At 43.5% G+C, this 25,802-nt stretch overlaps 1 protein-coding gene across 5 annotated transcripts in view; it reads left to right on the top strand.

The window, feature by feature from the left end:
* The window catches only part of MBOAT2 (membrane bound O-acyltransferase domain containing 2), a 216,274-nt gene that overhangs the window by 164,526 nt on the left and 25,946 nt on the right, over nucleotides 1-25,802 (top strand). For all 5 annotated transcript variants that reach the window (XM_033936895.1, XM_033936897.1, XM_033936896.1 and 2 more), the window contains 3 exons: nucleotides 5,406-5,598; nucleotides 16,181-16,284; nucleotides 19,913-19,977. In XM_033936895.1, coding sequence (XP_033792786.1) covers nucleotides 5,406-5,598; nucleotides 16,181-16,284; nucleotides 19,913-19,977 — 362 coding nt within the window. The remainder of the gene's footprint in view (nucleotides 1-5,405; nucleotides 5,599-16,180; nucleotides 16,285-19,912; nucleotides 19,978-25,802) is intronic.

Below are 25,802 nucleotides of genomic sequence, written 5' to 3'. Positions count from 1 at the left end.
CAACCAGAATGAAAGAAGTTATCCTGCCGTTGTATCGGGCGATGGTACGTCTGCATCTGGAGTACTGCGTCCAATACTGGTCGCCGTACCTTAAGAAGGATATGGCGATACTTGAGAGGGTTCAGAGGAGAGTGACACGCTTACATAGAAACATAGAAACATAGAAATAGACGGCAGATAAGGGCCACGGCCCATCCAGTCTGCCCACCGCAATGACCCTTCCCCACCTAACTCAGTGAATAGATCCCACGTATCTATCCCATTTGGCCTTAAAATCAGGCACGCTGCTGGCCTCAGTGACCTGAAGTGGAAGATTATTCCAGCGGTCAACCACTCTCTCAGTGAAAAAGAATTTCCTGGTGTCACTGTGCAGTTTCCCTCCCCTGATTTTCCACGGGTGCCCCCTGGTTGCCGTGGGACCCATGAGAAGGAAGATATCTTCTTCCACTTCGATGCGACCCGTGAGATACTTGAACGTCTCTATCATGTCTCCCCTCTCTCTGCGTTCCTCGAGTGAGTAGAGCTGTAACTTATCCAGCCTTTCCTCGTAAGGGAGATCCTTGAGCCCAGCGATCATCCGGGTTGCCATTCTCTGCACCGACTCTAGTCTCAGCACATCTTTTCGGTAATGCGGCCTCCAAAATTGCACACAGTACTCCAGGTGTGGTCTCACCATGGATCTATACAATGGCATAATGACTTCAGGCTTACGGCTGACGAAACTCCTGCGTATGCAACCTATGATTTGCCTTGCTTTGGAGGAAGCTTGCTCCACTTGATTGGCAGCCTTCATGTCCTCACTGACGATCACCCCTAGGTCACGCTCTGCATTAGTTCTTGTTAGGATCTCGCCATTTAGGGTGTAAGTCTTGCATGGATTATGGCTGCCCAGGTGCATGACTTTGCATTTTATGGCATTGAAGCTGAGTTGCCAGGACCTAGACCAGCGCTCCAGTAGTAGTAGGTCGTGCATCATGTTGTCGGGCATTGAGTTTTTGTCTGTTGTACTCTTGGCCACTACATTGCTTAGTTTGGCGTCATCAGCGAATAATGTTATTTTACCTCGGAGACCTTCTGCCAAGTCTCTTATGTAGATGTTGAACAGGATCGGGCCCAGGACGGAGCCCTGTGGCACTCCACTGATCACCTCCGTCGTTTCGGAGGGGGTGCCATTCACCATTACCCTCTGAAGCCTACCCTCAAGCCAGTTCCCAATCCATTTTGTCAGCGTGTCGCCCAATCCTATAGAACTGATTTTGCTCAGCAACCTGCGGTGTGGTACGCTATCGAATGCTTTGCTGAAGTCCAGGTATACGATGTCCAGGGACTCCCCAACATCCAGCTTTCTCGTCACCCAGTCAAAGAAGCCGATCAGGTTGGATTGGCAGGATCTCCCCTTAGTAAATCCATGTTGACGGGGATCACGTAGATTCTCCTCGTTCATGATCGTATCCAATTGGCATTTGATTAGAGTTTCCATTAGTTTGCTCACTTGATAAAGGATATGGAGAACCTTTCATACACTGAGAGACTGGAGAAACTGGGACTCTTTTCCCTGGAGAAGAGGAGAATTAGAGGGATTTGATAGAGACTTACAAGATCATGAAGGTCATAGAGAAAGTAGAGAGGGACAGATTCTTCAAACTTTAGAAAACTACAAGAACGAGAGGGCATTCGGAAAAATTAAAAGGGGACAGATTCAGAACCAATGCTAGGAAGTTCTTCACCCAACGAGTGGTGGACACCTGGAATGCTCTTCCAGAGGGCGTGATAGGACAGAGTATGGTATTAGGGTTTAAGAAGGGATTGGACAATTTTCTGAAGGAAAAGGGGATAGAGGGGTATAGATAGAAGACTACTACACAGGTCCTGGACCTGTTGGGCTGCCGCGCGAGCGGACTGCTGGGCACGATGGACCTCTGGTCTGACCCAGCAGAGGCACTTCTTATGTTCTTATGTTCAATTGTCTATTTGTTAAATTTCTAGCGAACCTTTCTAAAGAAATTTTTGTTACGATTTTATAAGATTTTTCTTTTTGATTTTATAAATATTTTTTAATTTTATAAATACGTGAAGAGCTGATGTTATTATACATCCATAATTCAGATCATGTCGGTTACTTAACTTGAGTGTAACTTCTTAACCATCTGTCCAAGATTGCTATTGCAACGGAGGAACTCCGTTTCGCTCTACCTGACTTGGTTAGAGCTTATTCAGGAAAACTGAAGTTTAACGATGGTAGTCACTGAAATCGGATCCCTGCTATCTTGCAAAAAGCCAGGTCCAAGATAGAAGAGTACCAAACTACATCCAGACTCATAAAACAGCCATGATGGAAAAAAATGCTTATATAAAAATACTTACATAAAAATCTAATATAATAAAATGCTAGGCCGCGCATGCGCACTCAAAAGTCGTGTTCCCTGATCCGTCACGGAAACACGACTGTGCATGCATGCCCCTGGTTCTCACTGTGCACTATGCTCAAGCTGCCGCCATGGCTCCTCTCTCGAACTGCAGCAGGATCGAGAGAGGAGCTGCGGCGGGGGCTTTCAGGACAGAATATGATTACCATGTTTCTTTAGGCAGCCCCGGTTGTTTACTTGGATTGAATGTCAGCATTAGGGTTCGCCGGCCGCCAGCCATGAGAGCCGGGTGAGGAAGGCCGCCGCAGCCTCGCGGCTAGGTAGGGGGACAACAATCGCGCTTATGCTCAAGCCGCCGCCACGACTCCTCTCTCGAACCGCACCAGGATCGAGAGAGGAGCTGCGGCGGGGGCTTGAGCATAAGCGCCATTGTTGTCCCTCTACCTAGCCGCGAACCTGCGGCGGCCTTCCTCACCTGGCTCTCACGGCTGGCGGCCGGCGAACCCTAATGCTGACATTGAATCCAAGTAAACAACCGGGGCTGCCTAAAGAAACAAAGTTTCACAGTGCTTGGCCCGCCAAACAATTCCTGCCGTTGCCGAAATTTGGCCCACCGTTCCTTCTCTTCCTCCATCAGGTACAGTTCAGCTCCGCCTATGTTAAAAGGAGCTGCTTTGAAATTGGAGCCCTGCCGCCACCGTAACACGTTCCCTCTGCCGCGGTCCCATATGTCAGAGAAGGGGCAGGACCAAGGCAGAGGGGAAAGTGCTACGGCAGTGGCAGGGCTCCGATTTCGACGCGGCTCCTTTTAACATTGGTGGAGCTGCACTGCACCTGATGGAGGGAGGGAAGGAAAGGTGGTTGTGCGCTGTTGAGCCCCTCTTTGCCCTCAGACCCTCTCCTAACTGCTCCCTCCTGTCTCAGACCACTGGGGGGAGGTGCCTGTCTTCAGCTGCAGGGATGGAGGGAGGGAAGAAGAAAGAAGGGGCCCTGGCAAGCGAGTTATCAAAAGCCAACCATAGCCTGGGACCCCTACATGATATGAATAATGACCAGACAACAAAAGGTAAGAAAAATAATTTTATTTTCTATTTTGTGATTATAATATGTCAGATTTGAAATGTGTCTTGAGGGAGGCTGCCGCCGCGGCTTTTGACAGAGGGGTACCATTTTCGTGGGAGCCGGCCTTTGGAGAGGGGACGGATGCGGGGACAGATGCGGAGACGGATGTGGGAGGGGCTGCCGCTGCGAAGGGCTTTGGTGGGGGAGCCAGCCAGACCGCGAGTGTGGGGACGTTGTAAGCGCGGATTGGTCAAGGAGCTGCCGCTGCCGAGGCTTTGAAATTGCTCTCCCACCGTCACTCCCTCCCGCCCTGACTCTGACTCTGCCCCTGCCCAGGTTCAAAAGCAGGAGAGGCGGTCATCTAGCACCCGTTAATCTAACGGATTTAAACACTAGTGCTTTTATAAAATGCTATTTATAAAATAAAAAAAACCTTATAAAATCGTAAAAAAATTTCTTTAGAACAGTTCGTTAGAAATTTAACAAATAGACAATTGGACCGATGATAGTCTGTAATATGGTTATTCACCAAGACTAGCAGACACTTGAGTTCCATAGTCTATAATTCCAGTATACATTTTTCAATTTGGCAACAGCCTATGAATTTTGGGAGCAATGTGTGGTACACTGAATAATTGAAGGTATTTAGTTGTATTTCTTCGAGACACCTTTTCTCTAAATTGGCATTGAGGGTATTAGAGCAGGTTACCGTACATCATCATGAGCAATGTTGATGAGAAATGTTTTGGATTTTGACTTTCCAAACTCCTAATGGTTTAAATTCTGCTGAGGATTGGTATCAGATTACATGATGGATTATAATAATGTTAATGGATTTTGATTGAAGGTTTTGTTTAAATCCTTTGAGTCTTTCTTTTCAGCTTTTAAAGCTACAGTCTTAGCACCCTGAGGTTGTGACTTCAAACCCGTGGTGCTCCTTGTGACCCTATTGCCCTAGTGAGCCCGGCAGGACAGACAGGGAAAAATGCTTGAATTCCTGAATAAATTCATGTAAACCGTTCTGAGCTCCCTTGGGAGAACGGTATAGAAAATTGAATGGATGGATGGCTAGATAAATGCTAAATGTTTATGCATTAACTGCAAGCTAAGTATTGCATGCTAATAGGCATTTTTAATGCAGTAACTGCAGGTTACATGCTAGGTATGCCCCCCACCTAGGTGTACTGCATTAGTCATGTACTTGTGCAATAATTTCTTGTGTTAAGGCATATTAAGTGCAAAATCTAAGTCACTGTAGTAAAAAAAATAAAATAAAATAAAAAGCACCACTGAAAATAATGGCAGATAACCATATGCCATAGGTTTATTAGGTTTGCCTCTTCACGCTGTCCACTGTCTCCTTCTCTCTTTAGAGATCCTATATGTTTGTCCCATGCTTTTTTTTTTTAATTCTGATACATAAATCTGTATTTGCAAAAAAATACTCGGAGCCTTTTAAGTTTCACTAAAAAGTGGCCAACACTATCCCCAGCATGGGTCTTTCCTGCTTGTTGAGACCATTTTTGGTGCAGCAGTAAAATGGTCCCTTTTCCCATTAATGACCACACGTTAAGTTCCCTATTAGCATGTGAGCACTTACCGACCCCTGTTTTCTAGGCAGTAAGGTTTCACGTGCTAACCACATGCTAATCAGTTAGCATGCAGCAATGTAGCTGCACCAACCAATTAGCATAGAACATACCTGCTCTCACCCCTATAATTTTTAGCACCTGGAAAGGGTGTGCTGATCCTAAAACTACTGCAGGATACCTGAGTGTTTGGCAAGCATGTGTTAGTGATTACTGTAGCATAGTAAAAGGACCCCTAGGAGAGAAAAACAGCATTCAGCAAATTTTTGGCTTCCAAAAAGGGACATTTTGCTGTGAAGTAACTCTCCGTGGTAAGATAACATTTTTCTTCTCTGTTACATGAGGGGCATTGTAAAAGTGAAACTCACCAAGTCTTTTTATCTTGCAGACAGCAGTGGTACAGAAGCTCTTCATCTGTGGATTCTCTTTATCCATTTATATGACTGCGACAAAAACATTACCTGTGGAATATAACATTGATGATAGCTTCTGCACTACAGCATCTGTGCCTACACGAATTGTCTATTTATACTTGTCTCTCTTGGCTGCAAGACCAAAATATTATTTTGCCTGGACACTAGGTAAGTAAAATTTGGTGCTATTCAGTTTACATTGAAAAAAAATTACTGTCGGGGTTGATACCATGTGAATATAATTTTTGTAAATGTTCATCTCGATAATTTAGTATATTTTAAAGCCCTCTTGGTGCTTTGATGGCTTTGGTATGAATTTGAATGAGGATTGGTGTAAAGATAACATTTATTTACAATTTAAAGTTTCACTAGAACTCATCAAGATTGGCCAATTTTTCTTTTAATTTGCATATCTTTGCAGCTTTATCATAGAAAGAGGTAAAAGTGCATAGTCTGCGAAAGTAATTGAATCACAGTTATAGCTTTGCTTTTTCAAACTGAGTTAAATTATATAACTCTCCTATATAAATTTTTGTTTTGAGGGAAAAAATGAGAACTTGATGTGTTATGCATTTGCCTAGAATTTTCATGTTTAAATTTCATTTTCCTTTTCGTGCCTTCCTGTTGCCCTGAGCCATATTTTGTTGGCTTCTGTTTGTAAATGTTTTTGTTTATTGTGTCCTTGTTGCAAGTCGATAACAATGTATACAGCAGAATTTGCAGATATGTTGCGATCTGAACTGGTGACCCTAGAGATAGAAGGCTTTGTAATGCTGTGACCATTTGACATATAGGCCCTACATCAGGGCTATACTTCCCATTTCTAATTTTGATATCTCTTTAAACTATTTGTTTTACAAGAGACAGAGAGTGCCCTCCAGTGGTTTATGCATATATTGTCAGTCATAAGAAAAGCCATACAATACACTAACTAGAATTTTAGTTAACCGGGACCCTCACCCAACCAGCATAAAAATTGGTGGCAAAAACAAAAAGTGTCCACGAAGCATCAGCAGCAGTAATCCCGAGCCGCAAACTTCCCTCCTTCCCTCAAGCCCTGAAGAACTACAAGTGGCGGCAGTTCTGAGCTTCGAACCCCATCTCCCTCCTGACCCAAAGCACAAGCGCAGCAGCATTCTGAGCTGCAGATCCCCCCTCCCTTCCTCAAGCCCCCAAGAAGGGAAGAGAGGAACCCTCCTCCTTCCTGCCCCGAAGCACCATTGCAGCAGTAGTCCTGAGCTGCAAAGCCCTCCTTCTCTCCCTCAAGTCCCTTAGTGGCAGAAGCAGGCGGAGGTCCTGAGCCAAGAACACCCTGGCTCCCTCTCTTTCTCCCTTACTGATCTAAAGCGTAGCAGTCAGCAGGAGGTAGCCTCAAAGCAGGCTACTCGCAGCCAACCCTGGCAGGGCCATTCCTCTGATGCGTCACTTCTGACGCATTAGAGCAGGGGTCCCCAAAGTCCCTCTTTCAGGGCCGAATCCAGTCGGGTTTTCAGGATTTCCCCAATGAGATCTATGTGTATGCACTGCTTTGAATGCATATTCATTGGGGAAATCCTGAAAACCCGACTGGATTCGGCCCTCAAGGAGGGACTTTGGAGACCTCTGCATTAGAGGAAAGGCGCTGCCGGGGCTGGCCGCAAGCAGTCTGATTTGAGGTTGCCTCCTGCTGACCGCTGCGCTTCAGTTAAGTAAGGGAGAAAGGGTTTAAAGCGGGCTAAAGCCATGGGCTCGTGACAATAAAGCTTTTTTAAGAAAGGAAGTGTTAACTTACTTTCCTCCATCCTTCCTCATGGCATGTTCTGTTAAAACCACAAGCTCGCGAGTAAGATGGCTGCATACAATGCAGGGACGTGTGTTGTACAATGTTAAGTTCACAGTTAAGCTCACCAAGATTTCAGTGTGCCTAGGCATTTAAACTAGAAGGTGGGGGTGGTGTATGTACGAAGGACAATTATAGAGACCACCCCCGGCAAAAGAAAAGATGTGATAGTAGTAAAGGCTGCAACATAAGCAATATCAGCAACTCATTTCTTAGTATTGCAACGGAAAGTGAAACGACACAAAAATCCATATGAAAAAGGAGATTATCGCTGAAAAATAGCTGGAAAGCGATGACCACAAATGCTCGCAGTCTAAGCAACAAAGTTCATGATCTGCAAGCCCTGATATTAGAGGCAGATCTAGATATTGTTGCTATCACAGAGACATGGTTCAGTGAATCACATGGATGGGATGCAAACATACCGGGATATAATCTTTTTAGGAAGGACAGAGATGGTCATAAAGGTGGAGGAGTAGCTCTCTATGTAAAGATCAATATCCAAGCGACCGAAATGCAATGCACCACAAACATGGAATTCTCTCCCACTTTATTTAAGGGAGGAGAAAAATCTTGATAAATTCAAAAGCCAACTTAAGAGCTTTCTTTTTAAAGACGCTTTCAATATTTAATTGAAATGCCAATTGCTCTTTATAACTCCCTTTCATTTTAGTCAGCTATGTATACTATTTCCAAAAATTATTTTGTTTTCCCTTTCCTTTTGTATTTTACCCTTAACGGTCCCTCCTTTCCTATTATAAATTGTATTTCTTTCCCCTCTATCCCAGTGTTTCCTGTTGTAATTTGTCTAGTTTTTAAATGATTTTTATATTTTTACTATATTATTGTTATTGTTTTATTATGTATTCTTTGTATATGTAAATCGCTTAGTAATTGTGATAGGCGATCAATCAAATAACGAATAAACTTGAAACTTGAGAGGAAGAAGCGATATGGATTGCTCTGAAAAGAGAAGATGGAACTTCTATCTACGTGGGTGTAGTCTACAGACCTCCGACTCAATCGCAGCAAATTGATAAGGATCTGATTGTGGATATCTAAAAGTTTGGAAGGAAAGAGGAGGTTCTGCTGTTGGGAGATTTCAACCTGCCGGATGCGGACTGGAATGTTCCGTCTGTGGAATCGGAAAGAAGAAGGGAGATTGTGGATGCCTTTCAAGAGGCTCTGCTCAGACAAATGGTGACGGAACCCACAAGGGAAAAAGCGATATTGGATCTGGTCCTCACAAATGGAGAGAGTATCTCTAATGTTCGAGTGGGTGCTCACCTGGGTAGTAGCGATCATTAAACGGTTTGGTTTGATATAACAGCTAAAGTGGAGAGCGGCCGCACGATACTTAAAGTCCTAGATTTCAAACGTATGGACTTTAATGCAATGGGAAAGTACCTGAAGAAAGAGCTGTTAGGATGGGAGGACATAAGAGAAGTGGAAAGACAGTGGTCTAAGCTGAAAGGAGCGATAAAAATGGCTACGGACCTTTATGTGAAGAAAATCAATAAAAACAAGAGAAAAAGGAAGCCGATATGGTTCTCCAACCTAGTGGCTGAGAAAATAAAGGCGAAAGAGTTGGCGTTCATGAAATATAAAAAAACCCAAGAAGAGGAGAGCAGAAAGGACTACAGGGTGAAACAAAGAAGCCAAGAGAGAGATACGTTTGGCGAAGGCACAGACGGAAGAACAAATGGCTAAAAATGTAAAAAAGGGAGATAAAATTTTTTTCAGATATATTAGTGAAAGGAGGAAGATAAAAAATGGAATTGCTAGGCTAAAAGATGCTGGGAACAAATATGTGGAGAGTGATGAGGAGAAAGCAAAAGTGCTAAACAAATACTTCTGTTCTGTGTTCACAGAAGAAAATCCTGGAGAAGGACCGAGATTGTCTGGCAAAGTTACACGAGAAAATGGAGTAGATTCTGCGCCGTTCACGGAGGAGGGTGTTTATGAGCAACTTGAAAAACTGAAGGTTGACAAAGCGATGGGACCAGACGGGATCCATCCCAAGATACTAAGGGAGCTCAGAGAGGTTCTGGCGAGTCCTATTAAAGACTTGTTCAACAAATCTCTGGAGACGGGAGTGATTCCTGGGGATTGGAGGAGAGCGGATGTGGTCCCTATTCATAAAAGTGGTCACAGGGATGAAGCAGGAAACTACAGGCCGGTGAGCCTCACTTCAGTTATTGGAAAAATAATGGAAGTGTTGCTGAAAGAAAGGATAGTGTACTTCCTTGAATCTAATGGGTTACAGGATCCGAGGCAACATGACTTTACAAAAGGTAAATCGTGCCAAACGAATCTGATTGAATTTTTTGATTGGGTGACCAGAGAGCTGGATCGAGGACATATGCTAGATGTAATTTACTTGGATTTCAGCAAAGCCTTTGATACAGTTCCTCATAGGAGGCTGTTGAACAAACTTGAAGGGCTGAAGTTAGGACCCAAAGTGGTGAACTGGGTCAGAAACTGGCTGTCGGACAGACGCCAGAGGGTGGTGGTTAATGGAAGTCGCTCGAAGGAAGGAAAGGCGACTAGTGGAGTCTCTCAGGGTTCGGTGCTGGGGCCAATCCTGTTCAATATGTATGTGAGTGACATTGCTGAAGGGTTAGAAGGAAAAGTGTGCCTTTTTGCAGATGATACCAAGATTTGTAACAGAGTAGACACCGAAGAGGGAGTGGAAAATATGAAAAAGGATCTGCAAAAGTTAGAGGAATGGTCTAATGCCTGGCAACTAAAATTCAATGCAAAGAAATGCAGAGTAATGCATTTGGGGATTAATAATAGGAAGGAACCGTATATGCTGGGAGGAGAGAAGCTGATATGCACGGACGGGGAGAGGGACCTTGGGGTGATAGTGTCCGAAGATCTAAAGGCGAAAAAACAGTGTGACAAGACAGTGCCTGCTGCCAGAAGGATGCTGGGCTGTATAAAGAGAGGCGTAGTCAGTAGAAGGAAGAAGGTGTTGATGCCCCTGTACAGGTCATTGGTGAGGCCCCACTTGGAATACTGTGTTCAGTTTTGGAGACCGTATCTGGTGAAAGACGTAGGAAGACTTGAGGCGGTGCAGAGGAGGGCGACGAAAATGATAGGAGGCTTGCGCCAGAAGACGTATGAGGAGAGACTGGAAGCCCTGAATATGTATACCCTAGAGGAAAGGAGAGACAGGGGAGATATGATTCAGACGTTCAAATACTTGAAGGGTATTAACGTAGAACAAAATATTTTCCAGAGAAAGGAAAATGGTAAAACCAGAGGACATAATTTGAGGTTGAGGGGTGGTAGATTCAGGGGCAATGTTAGGAAATTCTACTTTACGGAGAGGGTGGTGGATGCCTGGAATGCGCTCCCGAGAGAGGTGTTGGAGAGTAAAACTGTGACTGAGTTCAAAGAAGCGTGGGATGAACACAGAAGATTTAGAATCAGAAAATAATATTAAATATTGAACTAGGCCAGTTACTGGGCAGACTTGCACGGTCTGTGTCTGTGTATGGCCGTTTGGTGGAGGATGGGCAGGGGAGAGCTTCAATGGCTGGGAGGGTGTAGATGGGCTGGAGTAAGTCTTAACAGAGATTTTGGCAGTTGGAACCCAAGCACAGTACCGGGTAAAGCTTTGGAGTCTTGCCCAGAAATAGCTAAGAAGAAAAATTAAAAAAAAAAAAAAATTTAAATTGAATCAGGTTGGGCAGACTGGATGGACCATTCGGGTCTTTATCTGCCGTCATCTACTATGTTACTATGTACATCTGTTTAATTGGATGAGACCTCAAGAAGATTCCTTAGAAGAAAATTGTTCTGATAAGGTTGTGATGAGGGTAACTTAAGTATGAAGAAATTTTTTTTCTTGTTTTCCTCCTCTAAATCTAGGGTGCATCTTATGGTCAGGTGCATCTTAGAAAGTTGTGCGGGGACAAAAATCCCACCCGTCCCCGTCAAAATCCAACCTGTCCCCGTGAGGAATCCCTCCGTCCCCGCCCGATACCGCAAGGAATCCCTCCATCCCCCCCCCCGTCCCCGTGAGGAATCCCCATGGATGCAGATGCTTGGAGGAACGATAATGCAGAGCTGCTAAGGAAATACAATCTCAGGACTGGGCTTTAGAGTCTAGAGAAAGAGAAGAAAAGTTGGCAAGGAATCTAATACACTAAGACAGTGGTCTCAAACTCGCAGCCCGGGGGCCTCATGCGGCCCAGCCAGGTACTATTTTGAGGCCCTCCGTATTACAAAGAATGATTCTTTATGGAAAACTTGTGCCTTAAGTGTCCTGCGGTCGCGTTCTGGAACATTGCCCGCCTCGCTGCTGTAACCTCACGCAAGTGTTTCCTGCATCTGTACACGACTGTCCTTTCCACTCCATCTCACAATTGCGTACAGATGCAGGAAAGCGCTTGCGTGAGGTTACAGCAGCGAGGCTGGCAATGTTCCAGAATATAAGGTAACCATTGGAGGCAGTGCAGCCTGCACTTAGGATAGCTTAGGGTGTGTTCAGGGAGCTCAGCTCACCCCTGGTTTACCAGGCACTTGAGCGCAGGCTGAGTGGCCCTATGTTGGTCAAGAGGGCTGTAGCAGGTGCCAACTTCATCCTCCTCCCCTCTCCCTGAAGATGCATGAGAAGTTAGTGGAGTCAAGAATTTCAGGCTCTCACAGTCTAAAATGCAGCCTGAAGAGACAAGCCTCTGGAGGATTTTATATGCGTAAGGCAGAAATCTTCTCCTTTATCCAGCAGCAGTGTGAATTTATGTAGGCATGGCAGGCACTAGGCAATTCTGTGAGCACAGCCTATTACTGTCTATGGGAGACTTTGCGGTGGGTTCAAAAATGAATGTTTTGAGGGTCTCTGGGCTTCCTGCAGGGTCCCCCACCTTAAAAAAAAAACCCTTTTCTGAGTTTTTAAAAAACTTATCTATCTCTCCTGGGTAGTCTTTTGGATTCAAAATGCAACTGCAGCAGCCATTGATTTTATTTCATAACACTTCAATTTTAGTAAAAATTGATTTATATGGACTCCCTAGGCCTTTATACCCCTGTATCAGCCCAGTGTGCTGGTTGGCTGGCTGAGAGAAGCCCTTGAATTGCGGGTCATGTGAGGAAGGGGGGGACGGGAGGACTGGACTTAGCCTCCTATGGTCCCTCCAGGGACTTGGAGTCACAGGACTGGAGAAGGAGGGGGGGGGGGTGCGCGTAGTGGTTGGAACTATAGCCTCAGCACCCTGAGGTTGTGGGTTCACACCCCACACTGCTCTCTGTGATCCTGGGCAAGTCACTTAATCCTCTATTGCCTCAGATACGTTTGATAGATTGTGAGCCCACCAGGACAAAGAATGAAAATGCTTGAAGTACCTGCATATAAACCACTTTAAGTGTAGTTGTATAACTACAAAAAGGCGAAGTGGAAGTAAGGAAGATGTAGAGAACTTCAGGCCGGTAAATCTGACTTCTGTGGTAAGGAAATTAATGGAAACAGTTTTAAAACAGAGAATAGGGACGTTTCTGGAATCCAGTGGATTACAGGACCTGAGGCAACATGGATTTAATAGAGGCAGGTCTTGTCAGACAAATCTGATCTATTTCTTTGACTGGATGACCAGAGCATTGGAGAGGGAGTGCGCTAGATGTGGTGTATTTAGATTTTAGCAAAGCCTTTGACAGTGTTCCACACCAACGTCTGATAAATAAACTGAGTGCCTTTGGTATGTGCCCCAAAGTGACAGACTGGATCAGAAACTGGTTGAGTGGAAGGCAACCGAAAGTAGTAGTCAATGGAGATGTCTTTGAAGAAAGGGATGTTACCAGTGGTGTGCCTCAAGGTTCTGTTCTTTGGCCTGTTCTTTTTGACATTTTTTTAAAGCAATATTGCTGAAAGGCTGCTGGGGTAAGGCTTGCCTCTTTGCAGATGATACCAAAATCTGCAATAGAGTAGATACTTCTTATGGTGTGAATAACATAAGAAAAGACCTAGCCAAAGCTTGAAGAATTGTCTAAAGTTTAGCAGCTAAAACTGAATGCTAAGAAATGCAAGGTCATGTATATGGGCTGCAAATTACCCAAAGGAATGAATGGTACAGTTTAGGAGGTGAAGAACTTTTGTGTACGAAAGAGGAGTGTGACTTGGACGTGATTACCACTATTTATTACTTCTATAGTGCTGAATGATGTATGTAGCAGTGTACATTTTGACACTTAATAGATGGTCCCTACACTTATGGTAGCCAAATAGGTTGAAAAAGTGACAACAAAAGCTAGAAGGAAAAAGGAGATATTGATGCCCCTGTATAAGACTCTGGTGAGATCTCATTTAGAATATTGTATACAATTCTGGAGATAGCACCTTCAAAAAGATATCAACAGTATGGAGTCGGTCCAGAGGAAGGGTACTAAAATGGTCAGTGGTCTTCGCCATAAAGCATATGGGGACAGAATCAAAGATCTCAATATGTGTATTTTGGAGGAAATGCAGGAAAGGGGACATATGATGGTCATTTAAATACCTACGTGGCATAAATGCGCATGAGACAAATCTTTCATTTGAACGGAACCCCGGAATCAGTGGGTATAGGATGAAGTTTAAAGGTAATAGACAAATCTTTCATTTGAAAGGAACTCTGGAATGAGTGGGTATAGGACGAAGTTAAAAGGTAATAGGCTCAGGAGTAATCTACGTATCTCCCCTCTCGCGCCTTCCCTTCAAAGTATGCATATTGAGATCTTTAAGTCTGTCTCCACATGCCTTATGATAAAGACCACCGACCATTTTAGTAGTCTTCCTCTGGACTGAGTCATTCTGTTTTTCTTTTTGAAAATGCGGACTCCAGAATTGTACACAGTATTCTAAATGAGTTCTTATACAGGGGCATTAATACCTCCTTTTTCTACTGCCTATGCATCGTAGCATCATTCTAGCTTTCGCTGTCGCATTATGAACCTGTTTGACCACTTAAGATTATCCCATACTATCACATCCAAGTCCCGCTCTTCTTTCATGCACAAAAGTTCTTCTCCTCTTGGGCTTTTGCAGCCCAAATGCATGACCTTGCATTTCTTAGCATTAAATCTTAGCTGCCAAATTTCAGACTATTCATCAAATCTTTAGGTCCATCCTTGCATTATTCACATCATCAGGTGTGTCTTATTTCAGATTTTGGTTTCATCCACAAAGATGCAAATCTTACCTAACATTCCTTCAGCAATACCGTTAACAAAAATATTAAAAAGAGCAGGCCCAATAACCGAACCTTGAGACATACCACCGGTAACATCCCTTTCTTCAGCGCAATCTCCATTGGCCACTACCGTCTGTCACCTTCCACTGAACAAGTTTCCGAACCAGTCTGTCACTTTGGGGCCCAACTGAGCATTCTCAGTTTATTAGATGCCTGTGTGGAACTGTCAAAAGTTTTGCTGAAATCTAAATACGCCACATCTAGCCATCTCCCTTTATCTAATTCTCTGGTCACCCAGTCAAAGAAATTAATCAGATTTGTCTGACAAGACCTGCCTCTACATTAACTGTACAAAAACGCTCCTTCTTCCCAAGGAATTCTATTCAAAGAAGCTTGCAATGGACTGAGGGGCTTCTGAAGAATAAGTGCTTATATGCGATGAGAGTGTGAGTGGCAGTTCTTCCATTTCTTATATGATGAGTAGTGAACAGTGAATTGAGTGTAAAGTAAGTGGGCATCCCCTTCTGAAGAAGCCAAAATTAGAGAAACTCGAGGCAGGGGGAGTCCTTGAGATTGTGTGTTGCATGTGAAATAGGGTGTTATTGTCCAGGTCGCAAGGCAAGCCGTGAAACCGTCAGTCACATTATACAGCAGACCCTCAATATTCACGGGGGTTAGGGGCAGAGCCGGCCCACACGGGAAACTTGCGAATAATTTTTTGGGTCGACTCTGACCCACCCCCGCCTCCCTCCTGCATCCCCGAACTTACCTGGTGGTCTAGCATTGATGCGGGGCAGGAGCGATCTTCCTACACTCCTGCCCCGTGCAGAGCCGTCATCAAAATGGCTGCTGTGAGTTCCTGTTGTAGTCTCGAGACTACAATGGGAATTCGCAGCAGCCATTTTGATGATGGCTTTGCACAAGGCAGGAGCGTAGGAAGATTGCTCCTGCCCCGCATCACCACTAGACCACCAGGTAAGGTCTAGGGGATGTCCGGGGTAGCGTTTCTGCATTAAAAAGAAGGGGCAAAAAAATTGTGAATAACCGAATTCATGAGTGGGGAAACCGTGAATTGGGAGGGGGAGCTGTATTGTAAAAGTGTGACAAGGCATGGGCAGTTGGGACATTGATGTGACTATGATGGTCCCATGGTAACTCTTGCCTATTCTATGGCATTTTGGTTATGGGTCTGAGCACATTAAAAAAAAATTATTTTTTTCAAATTATGATGATGAATGAGGAGTTCATTTATTTCTAGGTGGACTTGTGTTTTTTTTGTGAAATACATTATTCATTAGGGATATCCTGAAACATGATCTCATGGAAGCTCTCTAAGATAGTAAGTGAAGGAAGACCCTGTGGTGGTGGTGGTAGGAGATATGCTAGAAGTGGAATGAATATGAAAAGTATAAAACTGGAAAGGAGATAGTCTTAAGTGCAGTATCTTTAAATGGCTAACTTTGTGCATACCATAACTGTAATAAACCTGTATCCCATTGCCTGATCGTTCATGTAAAGTAACATGACAGAACAGCAACTGAAAAAAAAAGTATCATTTTTATTTATTTTATTTTAATGTATTTTTAATCTATTTTCATTGTAAACCGCTTTGAACCTCACGGTATAGCGGTATATAAGAAATAAAATAATAATAATAATAATATATAGTATAGAATCCATCACACATTTAGCTCTGCACATTGTTTTATAGGCAAGTTCTAATTTCCTTTTTAATGTGTTGTCCTTTATTTCAATACAGCTGATGCAATTAATAATGCAGCAGGTTTTGGTTTCCAAGGGTATGACAAAGATGGAGCACCATGTTGGGATTTAATTTCAAATTTAAAAATTCGGAACATAGAGGTTAGTATGCTTAATTTTAGTTTATTTACAAATCCATACTTTGAAAGAATATCTTAGTTTCTAGCATTTTTTTGATAAGGTACAAACAACTTGCTTAACATAAACTGCACACTTCATTTTCTTCTATTTTTTTTGTATTTCTGGATTTTTGTTCCTTTTAACTTTCATCCCCTCCCCCTTTTCTCCACTGTTCCTCTTCCTTTTTTTCATATTCATATCCATGCTTTCATTTTTCGTTTTAAGAACATAAGAAATGCCTGCACCGGATCAGACCTTGGGTCCATCTAGTCCGGCGATCCGCACACGTGGAGGCCCAGCCAGGCCTACCCTGGCGAATACCTTAGTTATTAGTATCCCTCAATGTGGCTTTCAAGAAGATGTGCATCCAGCTTGCCCTTAAATCTTTGAATGGTGGTTTCCTCCACAACCTCATTATTTGTTGGGACATCATTTTTACTATCTGAATTGAGATATGCTTTTACTTACACCCACCCCCACACACACACTTTTTACAAAACCGTGCTAGTGCTTTTAGCGCTGGTTGTAACGGTAATAGCTCTGACGTTCATAGAATTCCTATGAGCGTCAGAGCTGTTACCACCTTGGCTGGTGCTAAAAACCACGCTATGGTTTTGTAAATGGAAAGGAGGGTGGGGTGGTTAATAACAGAAGTTTATTAGTTCTAAAAAAAAAAAAAAAAAATGAGACGTTAAGCTTCCATGATATCCATTGGTTCACTTTCATTCCACACAGTTTGGACTAATTAGACTGTGTAAATACCACCAGGAATTTGTGGACAATATTCATAATAGAGATGTACAATTATTTATAATATATTCAGCGTTTCATGTGGTACCTTTTATGTATATTGAACATTAATATACCCCCTTCCTTTTCTCAAGCTGCGCTGCCAAGCAGCATGACCTAATGCCAAGCCGCCCATAGGAATAGAATGGGCAGTTTGGGAATTAGCTTGCGCTGCTTGACAGCGCAGCTTGATAAGAGGGAGATATGAGTATATTGTACATTTTCCAGAAGTAGATTTCTAATGTTGTTCCAAGCCCTGTAAATATGTTTACATTTCAGTAATAATGTATGTTTTCCACATGTACACATTTCTTACTGTCTCATTGCTTTGCGTTTTGTATTTTTGATATATTCTTTGCTTTTTATGTATTCGTATATTTCACTTTTGATTTTTGAATGTCTTATACCAGTGTTCTTCAACCTTTTTACACCCGTGGACCGGCAGAAAAAAAAGAATTATTTTGTGGACCGGCAAACTACTAGGACTAAAATTTTAAAACCCCGTTTCCGCCCCATCTCCGTGAGTCGGTCCCCACAAATCATCTGATCCCATTCACACAAGCCTCAGTTATGATTTTATATTGAATGTATTTTATTAAAGTATAAAAAGAAACAATATTCTGTACAATTGTCATTTTATAAATACAAATAATTCAGAGCAGGATCAACAAAACCCCTGTCTCTCCTCCCCTTCACATATATCCCCTCTACTATCAAGAAAACTGAACAAGCCAAATTATTACAGAATGCTAAACAGAAATATCATGCTAACAGAATACTGCAGTCACACATGACAGGAATAGTTTTAGGGGAGTGCAACTAGGGCAACTGCCCCCTGGTCAGAGAGCGCCCTAAGCCAGCTGGAAGCTAAAGAAGCACTGCCTGGGCTTTGCATTCCCCAGTTATATCCCCAGCTCTAGCAGAATATATATTTCAAATCTGATATATTCTAATCACAAAATAGAAATAAAATTATTTTTTTCTACCTTTTCTCGTCTCTGGTTTCTGCTTTCAATCTTCTTTTCACTCTCTTCAATTCAGCATCTGCCCCTTCCATCCACTGTCTGTCCTCTCCCCCTTTCATATGGTATCTGTCTTCTTTCTATGCCCCTCTCCCCTTTCCATCCAGCTTGTGCCCCCCTCTCCTTTTTACATGATTCATTCCAGCTTCACTGCTCTCTTCATTTTTATCTCTCCTACACCAGATCTATCATCGTTGTCCCTCTCTGCTTATTTTTCTGCTGACCCCTTCCTATCATCAATCTCTCTACTTTCTCATGCCTGTGTCTCCCCTTCCCCTCCTCTAATCTCTCTGCCAGCTGTTTCCTTCCTTTTTTCATTCTCCCTTCCCTCCTCCTCCTGTCCAGCAGTAATTCTCTTCTCTCCCCTCCCAGCAGCATCTCTCCTTCTCCCTCTCCAGTAGCAGCTGTCCCTTTTTTTCCTTGCCCAGCAGCTTCCCAGATTCCTTTCCCTCCTCCCCTCCCAGAAGCATCTCTCCTTCTCCCTCTCCAGTAGCAGCTGTCCCTTTTTTTCCTTGCCCAGCAGCTTCCCAGATTCCTTTCCCTCCTCCCCTCCCAGAAGCATCTCTCCTTCCCCCTCTCCAGTAGTAGCTGTCCCTTTTTTCCCTTGCCCAGCAGCTTCCCAGATTCCTTTCCCTCCTCCCCTCCAAGAAGCATCTCTCCTTCTCCCTCTCCAGTAGCAGCTGTCCCTTTTTTCCCTTGCCCAGCAGCTTCCCAGATTCCTTTCCCTCCTCCCCTCCCAGAAGCATCTCTCCTTCTCCCTCTCCAGTAGCAGCTATCCCTTTTTCCCCTACCAGCAGCTTCCCAGACTCTGATAGTGGTTTTCTCCCCTCCCAGCAGCTCTTCTTACTTCCCAGCGCAGCGATTCAGGAAGGCAGTCTCGGGTCCTTTGTTGGGTCGCGCCGCCTCTGAGGAAAGAGGAAGTTGCATCATCAGAGGCAGCCGCGACTCAGCAAAAGCCCCGAGGCTGCCTTCGTGAATCGCTGCACTGGGAAGTAAAGGAGAGCTGCAGAGAGGGGAGAAAGCCATTGTCGGAGGCTCCCCAAGATCTCTCCGGCCCAGCGCACGCTTCACATGTTGATCTTGCCGGCCCTGCGCGGACCGGCAGGAAGTTGAAGTCAGTCAATCTTGCCGGCCCTGCGTGGACCGGCAAAAATTTCCTGCGGACCGGCAGTTGAAGAACTGTGTCTTATACTATATCACATAGTTTTATGTTTTGTTGTTATTAGTTTGTGATTTATATTTTATGTTTGTATCCATAGACTCCTGATGCAGGCCATAGGGCCGAAACACATTCGTGTCAATTTTTTTAATTGAAGAATAAAGTATCCCAGCACTTTTGGTCACCTCCACTGACACACAAAACAGCCTTTTTCAAGGCCACCTACATGACTATGAAGGATACGTGCTTTTTTGGCCAGCATAGTACATTACTCAATTTATGTAGATAAACAGCTAACATAGCAAATTTAACAAAAAACAAAGCTAGAATAAAAAGTTGATTCTAATAACTAAATGTATCTTTAAAATGTGGTATACAGACAAATCTATTGGGTCAATAAAAAAAATTAAAAGGTTAGAAAGTTGAAAGAATGCAAAATTCATAAGTGGTTCCAGACTTTAACACACTATTACATTTTGTCCACTGGATTAATCTCAACAGATTATTATTGCATACTGCAGCTTTTAGCAATCAATGGAGAATGTGAGGTTGATTTACCAGGAATAGCAGCTTATTAAAACCCTGTATGTCTGATTGGCTTGTGCCTTGCAGATATAGTAGCATTTTCTTTCTTTTGTAGTTTTCAACAAGCTTCAAGATGTTTATTGATAATTGGAATATTCAGACTTCACTCTGGCTTAAAAGGTATGTAGTGTTAAGATGATTTGTCTTTACGTTTCTTGTCCTTTAGATTTTCAACTCAATTGGAAACTGCACAGAATAGGGCTGTGGTACAGTGAGCCTTCACTCACAACTATGCTCTCACCAAACTCTCCCTCAATCACAGCCATCATATCTGTTCCCTTTAAAGGCCAATAGATCATGGGTTCTTTCAAAACATGGTAGGCGTTCATTCCATTCTGAATCTTATCATCAGTGTTATTGCAATTACTCCTGCTGAGGCTGTGCATTATGTCTACAATATTAAGCAGAAGAGAGCATGTGTGGTTCCATCCTGTGGAACTCTCTTCCAAATTTTATTAAAAACGAAACAGACCTCGTTGCATTTAAGAAAATTTTAAAAACTTATTTATTTCAAGACGCTTTTGACTTATGAAACAAAACATTTTAGGTTCTCATATTCTTCTCATCTTAACCCATTACTCCCCAATGTGCTCTCCTTTTGATGTCAAACTCTAACATATAACAAAATTGTAACTTTTCCCCTTCCTCCCCACCCCCTCCTGTTCGTCCAATTTTGTCTGTCTTTTAAGTGACTTTTGTAAATTAAATGTATTACCTCATTCTGATGGTTTTTAAATTGTACATCGCTTAGATACTGTTATAAGCGATTCATCAAATAAAGGTTAAACTTGAAACTTGAAACTTTCCCATGAGGAACTGCACAGTATTTTCCACTGGGCCTTCAGGATCGGCTCCAAGATGCTTTCAAAGAAATAATATTTTTTTGCTAGTTATCATTGTGTGTGAAAGATTAGGCACCCCTATTCAAATAGCATGTTTTAATGAATTCTCAAACAGAATCTGACACAATCTATATGGTATAAAATTAAACACATTTTATTTTCAAATTTTATGGTATAATTGCTATTTATTTGCAGGGTTTTTTTTAGATTCAGAATAAGAAAACAGTGAATGTGGTAGGTGAGATTGTTTGGATACCCTTTTAGCAGAACAGCTTCAAAGCATATTTATCTTTGTTTTTGCTGATGGAATGTTTCCCACTCTTCCTTGCAGAACTCTATCTGAGAAATATTCTTAGGGCTGCTTATATGCATTGTATGTTTGAGATTGCCTTAGAAATTTTTACAGTAATAAGATCTGGGAACTCTGAAGGCCATTAATGAGAAAAAGCCAACATGGATTTAGTCAAGGGAAATCTTGCCTTACCAACCTACTGCATTTCTTTAAAGGGGTGAATGAATATGGGATAAAAGTGAGCTGGTTGATATTGTCTATTTGGATTTTTAAAGGGCATTTGACAAAGTACTTCATGAAAGACCATGGCCAGGGCCAGAAGAATGCTAAGCTGCACAGAGAGGGGTATAACCAGCAGAAGAAAGGAGGTGTTAATGCCCCTGTATAAATTGTTGGCGAGGCCCCACTTGGAGTATTGTGTTCAATTTTGGAGGTCATTTCTTGCTAAAGATGTAAAAAGACTTGAAGCGGTTCAGAGAAAATCAACAAAAATGGTATGGGTTTGCGCCACAAGACATATGAGAAGAGAGTTGATAACCTGAAGATGTACATTCAGGAGGAAAGGGGTCATTCCACATCCAGTGGACTAGTTTTGAAAATCATCCATGCTTGACCTCCTCCAAATTGAATAAGATTTTGCTTGGACATCCACTAGGGTCTCAAACTAAATCATATAAAATTTTTTGGCTGGATCTCTATTGGTTTGAGAATTACAGGCAGCTGAATGGAAGTTACCCTCGGAGTGCCACACTCCGCATAACACAAAATACACTTCCCCCTCCCTATTTGCGGTTTCCCCACTCGCGATTTCACATAATCGTGATTTTTTTTGAGGGGGAGGGGGGAAACCCCCCTCACATTTTTGCCTTCTCCCCGGCATCCCGGCCTTACCTGGTGGTCTAGCGGGCTTTCGGGGCAGGAGGGATCTTCCTACGCTCCTGCCCCATGCAGATCGCCAATAGGAAATGGCTGTCATGAGCTCCCGTAGTCTCTGGAGACTACGACGGGAACTTCCTACAGCCATTTCCTATTGGCGATCTACATGGGGCAGGAGCGTAGGAAGATTGCTCCTGCCCCGAAAGCCCGCTAGACCACCAGGTAAGGCCGGGAGGCGGGGGTGGGTCAGAGCCGGATATTCGCGGTATTTCCCTATTCATGGTCCGGCTCTGCCCCTATCCCCCGCAAATAATGAGGGAGATGTGTAGCCTCTTTGTCCAGGCACTGCAGCCTAACAAAACCTGTCAGGGGACTGAATTTTTTTGGATTAGTACAACCCTTGGTTCTGAGTTCCTGTGCAAAGTTTGGAACCTATCATGAGATTGCTTCCCTTTTTATGGCAAACAAACCAAAACTGCAGACTTGTACACGGTGCAGGCAAATTTTATTTTGACAAATAAATCTTAACTAAAAACCTTTTACCAGACGGGGGACCCCGTCTGGTAATAGGTTTTTAGTTAAGATTTATCGTTAAAACAGATAAGTGCATTATTTTCAATTTTTACCGATTACATTGTGTAGGTGTTTAATACACCATTGAATAATTTGTGGTAATCGGTTACATGAGAGGGTTTTATGACCTATGATAGAGAACCTGTCCTGCTGAAGATACCATTTCTGGAATTGATTATTCTGTGTATGGTGCAGGCTTCTGAGGTCTTTCCCTCTGGATCAGTATCGAAGTCAATTGCATGTGGAACCTATAATTTTCTAGTTGTGTGGTACATGTAAAGAGGTTCTTAACCATTGCTGTTCTTAAGTAGTATGTAGTTTAGTCACAAACAATGCTGCAGATGTATTCCAAGATAAGAAGACATTTCGAACATGATGAGTACATCAGACCACAAGGAGCCAACAGGAGGGAGAGGTGCTGGAACCATGGGGGGGGGAGGGGGAGAAGAAATGCTGGAGCTGGAGGGGAGAGGGAAGGAGGGACAGGCAGGAAGAGGTGCTAGAGGGTAATGGATAGATGATGGACCAGTTTTGGAGGGAGGCAGGAAAGGCAAGAGAGAGGGTGGAGAGAGAAAAACTGACTGGTTGACTGATTAGGGGAAGAAAAGAGGAAAGATGTTCGATGAAAGAAGGGAGAGACCCTGGAGACCTAGGAGGGAGACATACTGAATTGTTTGGAGGGGAGTGAGTTGAGAGGAAGGAAGAGATCCTGGCCCCATGATTGGGGGAGGGACAAGGAGATAGAGAAGAAATTCTAGGTATTGAGGGAAAAGGGATAGGGACGCACAGAGGCAACACAGGACATGGGGAGGGTGTGTGTGTGTGGATAAGGGATACATAGGGGCAATTTTTATTTATTTATTTAAAAATTTATATCCCATAGTTCTGCATGTGGTACAGCAAAACAAACACAATAAAATTACTACAAACAGTTAAAAAATAGCATCATACTCCAATTAAAATATCTAGGAATACTCTCAAATAACAATGAAATTCAAGATCTTATTGCTGACATATAAAACCATCCATTTCTCAGAACCACAATATCTTGCAGCCAGACTACATAACCATACTCCTCCATGCACCCTATGCTCGAGCCAAACGTCTCTTCAAAGACACCAAATACAAAAGCACAAAGGCAAGTATGTTCTTTGTAATGGCTCCAATGTGGTGGAAAGCTAGAAAAGGACACTGGAAAATGCAAGAAAAGGATAAAGATCGCTTCAACAAACTGTGAGCCGACAGAGGGAGAAAGCTACTTAGAAGAAAATAGCAGGCTCCTTCCCTCCCACTAGGAACATGATAGGAGAACTGGTCATGACATGTATGCACATAGTAGATCTTTCCAGAAATGTTTAAGATATGAGGAATATAGTAACAGTTCTAAAATAAGTTAGGATGAGAGTAACTAGAATTATCTAGGAGGAGGGTAAATAGAGCGAATAAGGTACGCATTGCTAGATCAATTAGAATGCATGTAATTATAGTTTACTTAATTGGAACGGTTAACCTATTCAGAAGGGTGTAAATATAGCATACTTAATTAGAATGGTTAATAGTAATCTTGTGTAAACATAGTGCACATATATGATACTGTAATAATGCAAATACAATCAAGGTACCCTAGCCCAGTGTTCTTCAACCTTTTTACACCTATGGACCGGCGGGGAAAAATAAATTATTTTGTGGACCGGCAAACTACTAGGACTGAAATTTAAAAACCCTGTTTCCGCCCCGTCTCCGCGAGCTCGGTCCTCGCAAACCATCTGATCCCATCCGCACAAGCCTCAGTTATGATTGTATACTGAATGTATTTTATTAAAGTATAAAAAGAAACAATATTCTGTACAATTGTCATTTTATAAATACAAATAATACAGAGCAAGGATCAACAAAACCCCTGTCTCCCCTCCCCTTCACATATATCCCCTCTACTATCAAGAAAACTGAATAAGCCAAATTATTACAGAATTCTACACAGAAATATCATGCTAACAGAATACCACAGTCACACATAGCAGGAATAGGGTTAGGGGAGTGCAACTAGGGCAACTGCCCCCCTGGTCAGAGAGAGCCCTAAGCCACTGCCTGGACTTTGTAGTCCACAGTTATGTCTAACACCAGCTCTAGCAGGATATATATTTCAAATCTGATATATTCTAATCACAAAATAGAAATAAAATGATTTGTTTCTACCTTTTGTTGTCTCTGGTTTCTGCTTTCATCTTCTTTTCACTCTCTTCCTTCCAGCGTCTGCCCTCTCTGTCTCTTCAATCCAGCATCTGCCCCTTCCATCTACTGTCTGACCTCTCCCCCTTCCATATGGTATTTGTCTTCTTTCTATGCCCCCCTCCCCTTTCCATCCAGCCTATGCCCCTCTCTCCTTTTTACACGATTCATTCCAGCTTCACTGCTCTCTTCATTTTTATCTCTCCTACACCAGATCTAGCAACTATGTCCCTCTCAATTTCTCTGCTGATCCCCCTTCCCATCTCATTCCTGTCTCTCCCCTTCTCCTTCTCTAATCTCCCTGCAAGCTCTTTCCTTCCTTTTTTCTTCTTCCTTCCCTCCTGCCCCTGTCCAGCAGTAACTCTCTTTCCTTTCCCTCCTCCCCTCTCAGCAGCATCTCTCCTTCTCCCTCCCTCCAGGTCCAATAGCAGCTGTCCCTTTTTCCCCTTGCCCAGCAGCTTCCCAGACTCCTTTCCCTCCTCCCCTCCCAGCAGCATCTCTCCTTCTCCCTCTCCAGGTCCAGTAGCAGCTGTCCCTTTTTCCCCTTGCCCAGCAGCTTCCCAGACTCATTTCCCTCCTCCCCTCCCAGCAGCATCTCTCCTTCTCCCTCTCTAGGTCCAGTAGCAGCTATCCCTTTTTCACCATGCCCAGCAGCTTCCCAGACTCCTTTCCCTCCTCCCCTCCCAGCAGCATCTCTCCTTCTCCCTCTCCAGGTCCAGTAGCAGCTATCCCTTTTTTTTTCACCATGCCCTGCAGCTTCCTAGACTCCTTTCCCTCCTCCCCTCCCAGCAGCATCTCTCCTTCTCCCTCTCCAGGTCCAGTAGCAGCTGTCCCTTTTTCCACTTACCCAGCAGCTTCCCAGACTCCTTTCCCTCCTCTCCTCCCAGCAGCATCTCTCCTCCCTCTCCAGGTCCAGTAACAACTGTCCCTTTTTTTTTTCACCATGCCCAGCAGCTTTCTCCCCTCCCAGTAACTCTCCTTACTTGCCAGCGCTGCGATTCAGTAAGGCAGCCTCGGGTCCTTTGTTGGGTCGCACCGCCTCTGAGGAAAGCGGAAGTTGCATCATCAGAGGCGGCCCGACTCAGCAAAAGCTCCAAGGCTTCCTTCCTGAATCACTGCGCTTGTAAGGAGAG

This window comes from Geotrypetes seraphini, chromosome 3 (assembly GCF_902459505.1).
Source record: "Geotrypetes seraphini chromosome 3, aGeoSer1.1, whole genome shotgun sequence".
Classification (NCBI taxonomy): domain Eukaryota; kingdom Metazoa; phylum Chordata; class Amphibia; order Gymnophiona; family Dermophiidae; genus Geotrypetes; species Geotrypetes seraphini.
The sequence above is the reverse complement of the archived record's forward strand: the minus strand, read 5'-3'. Positions and strand labels throughout refer to the sequence as shown.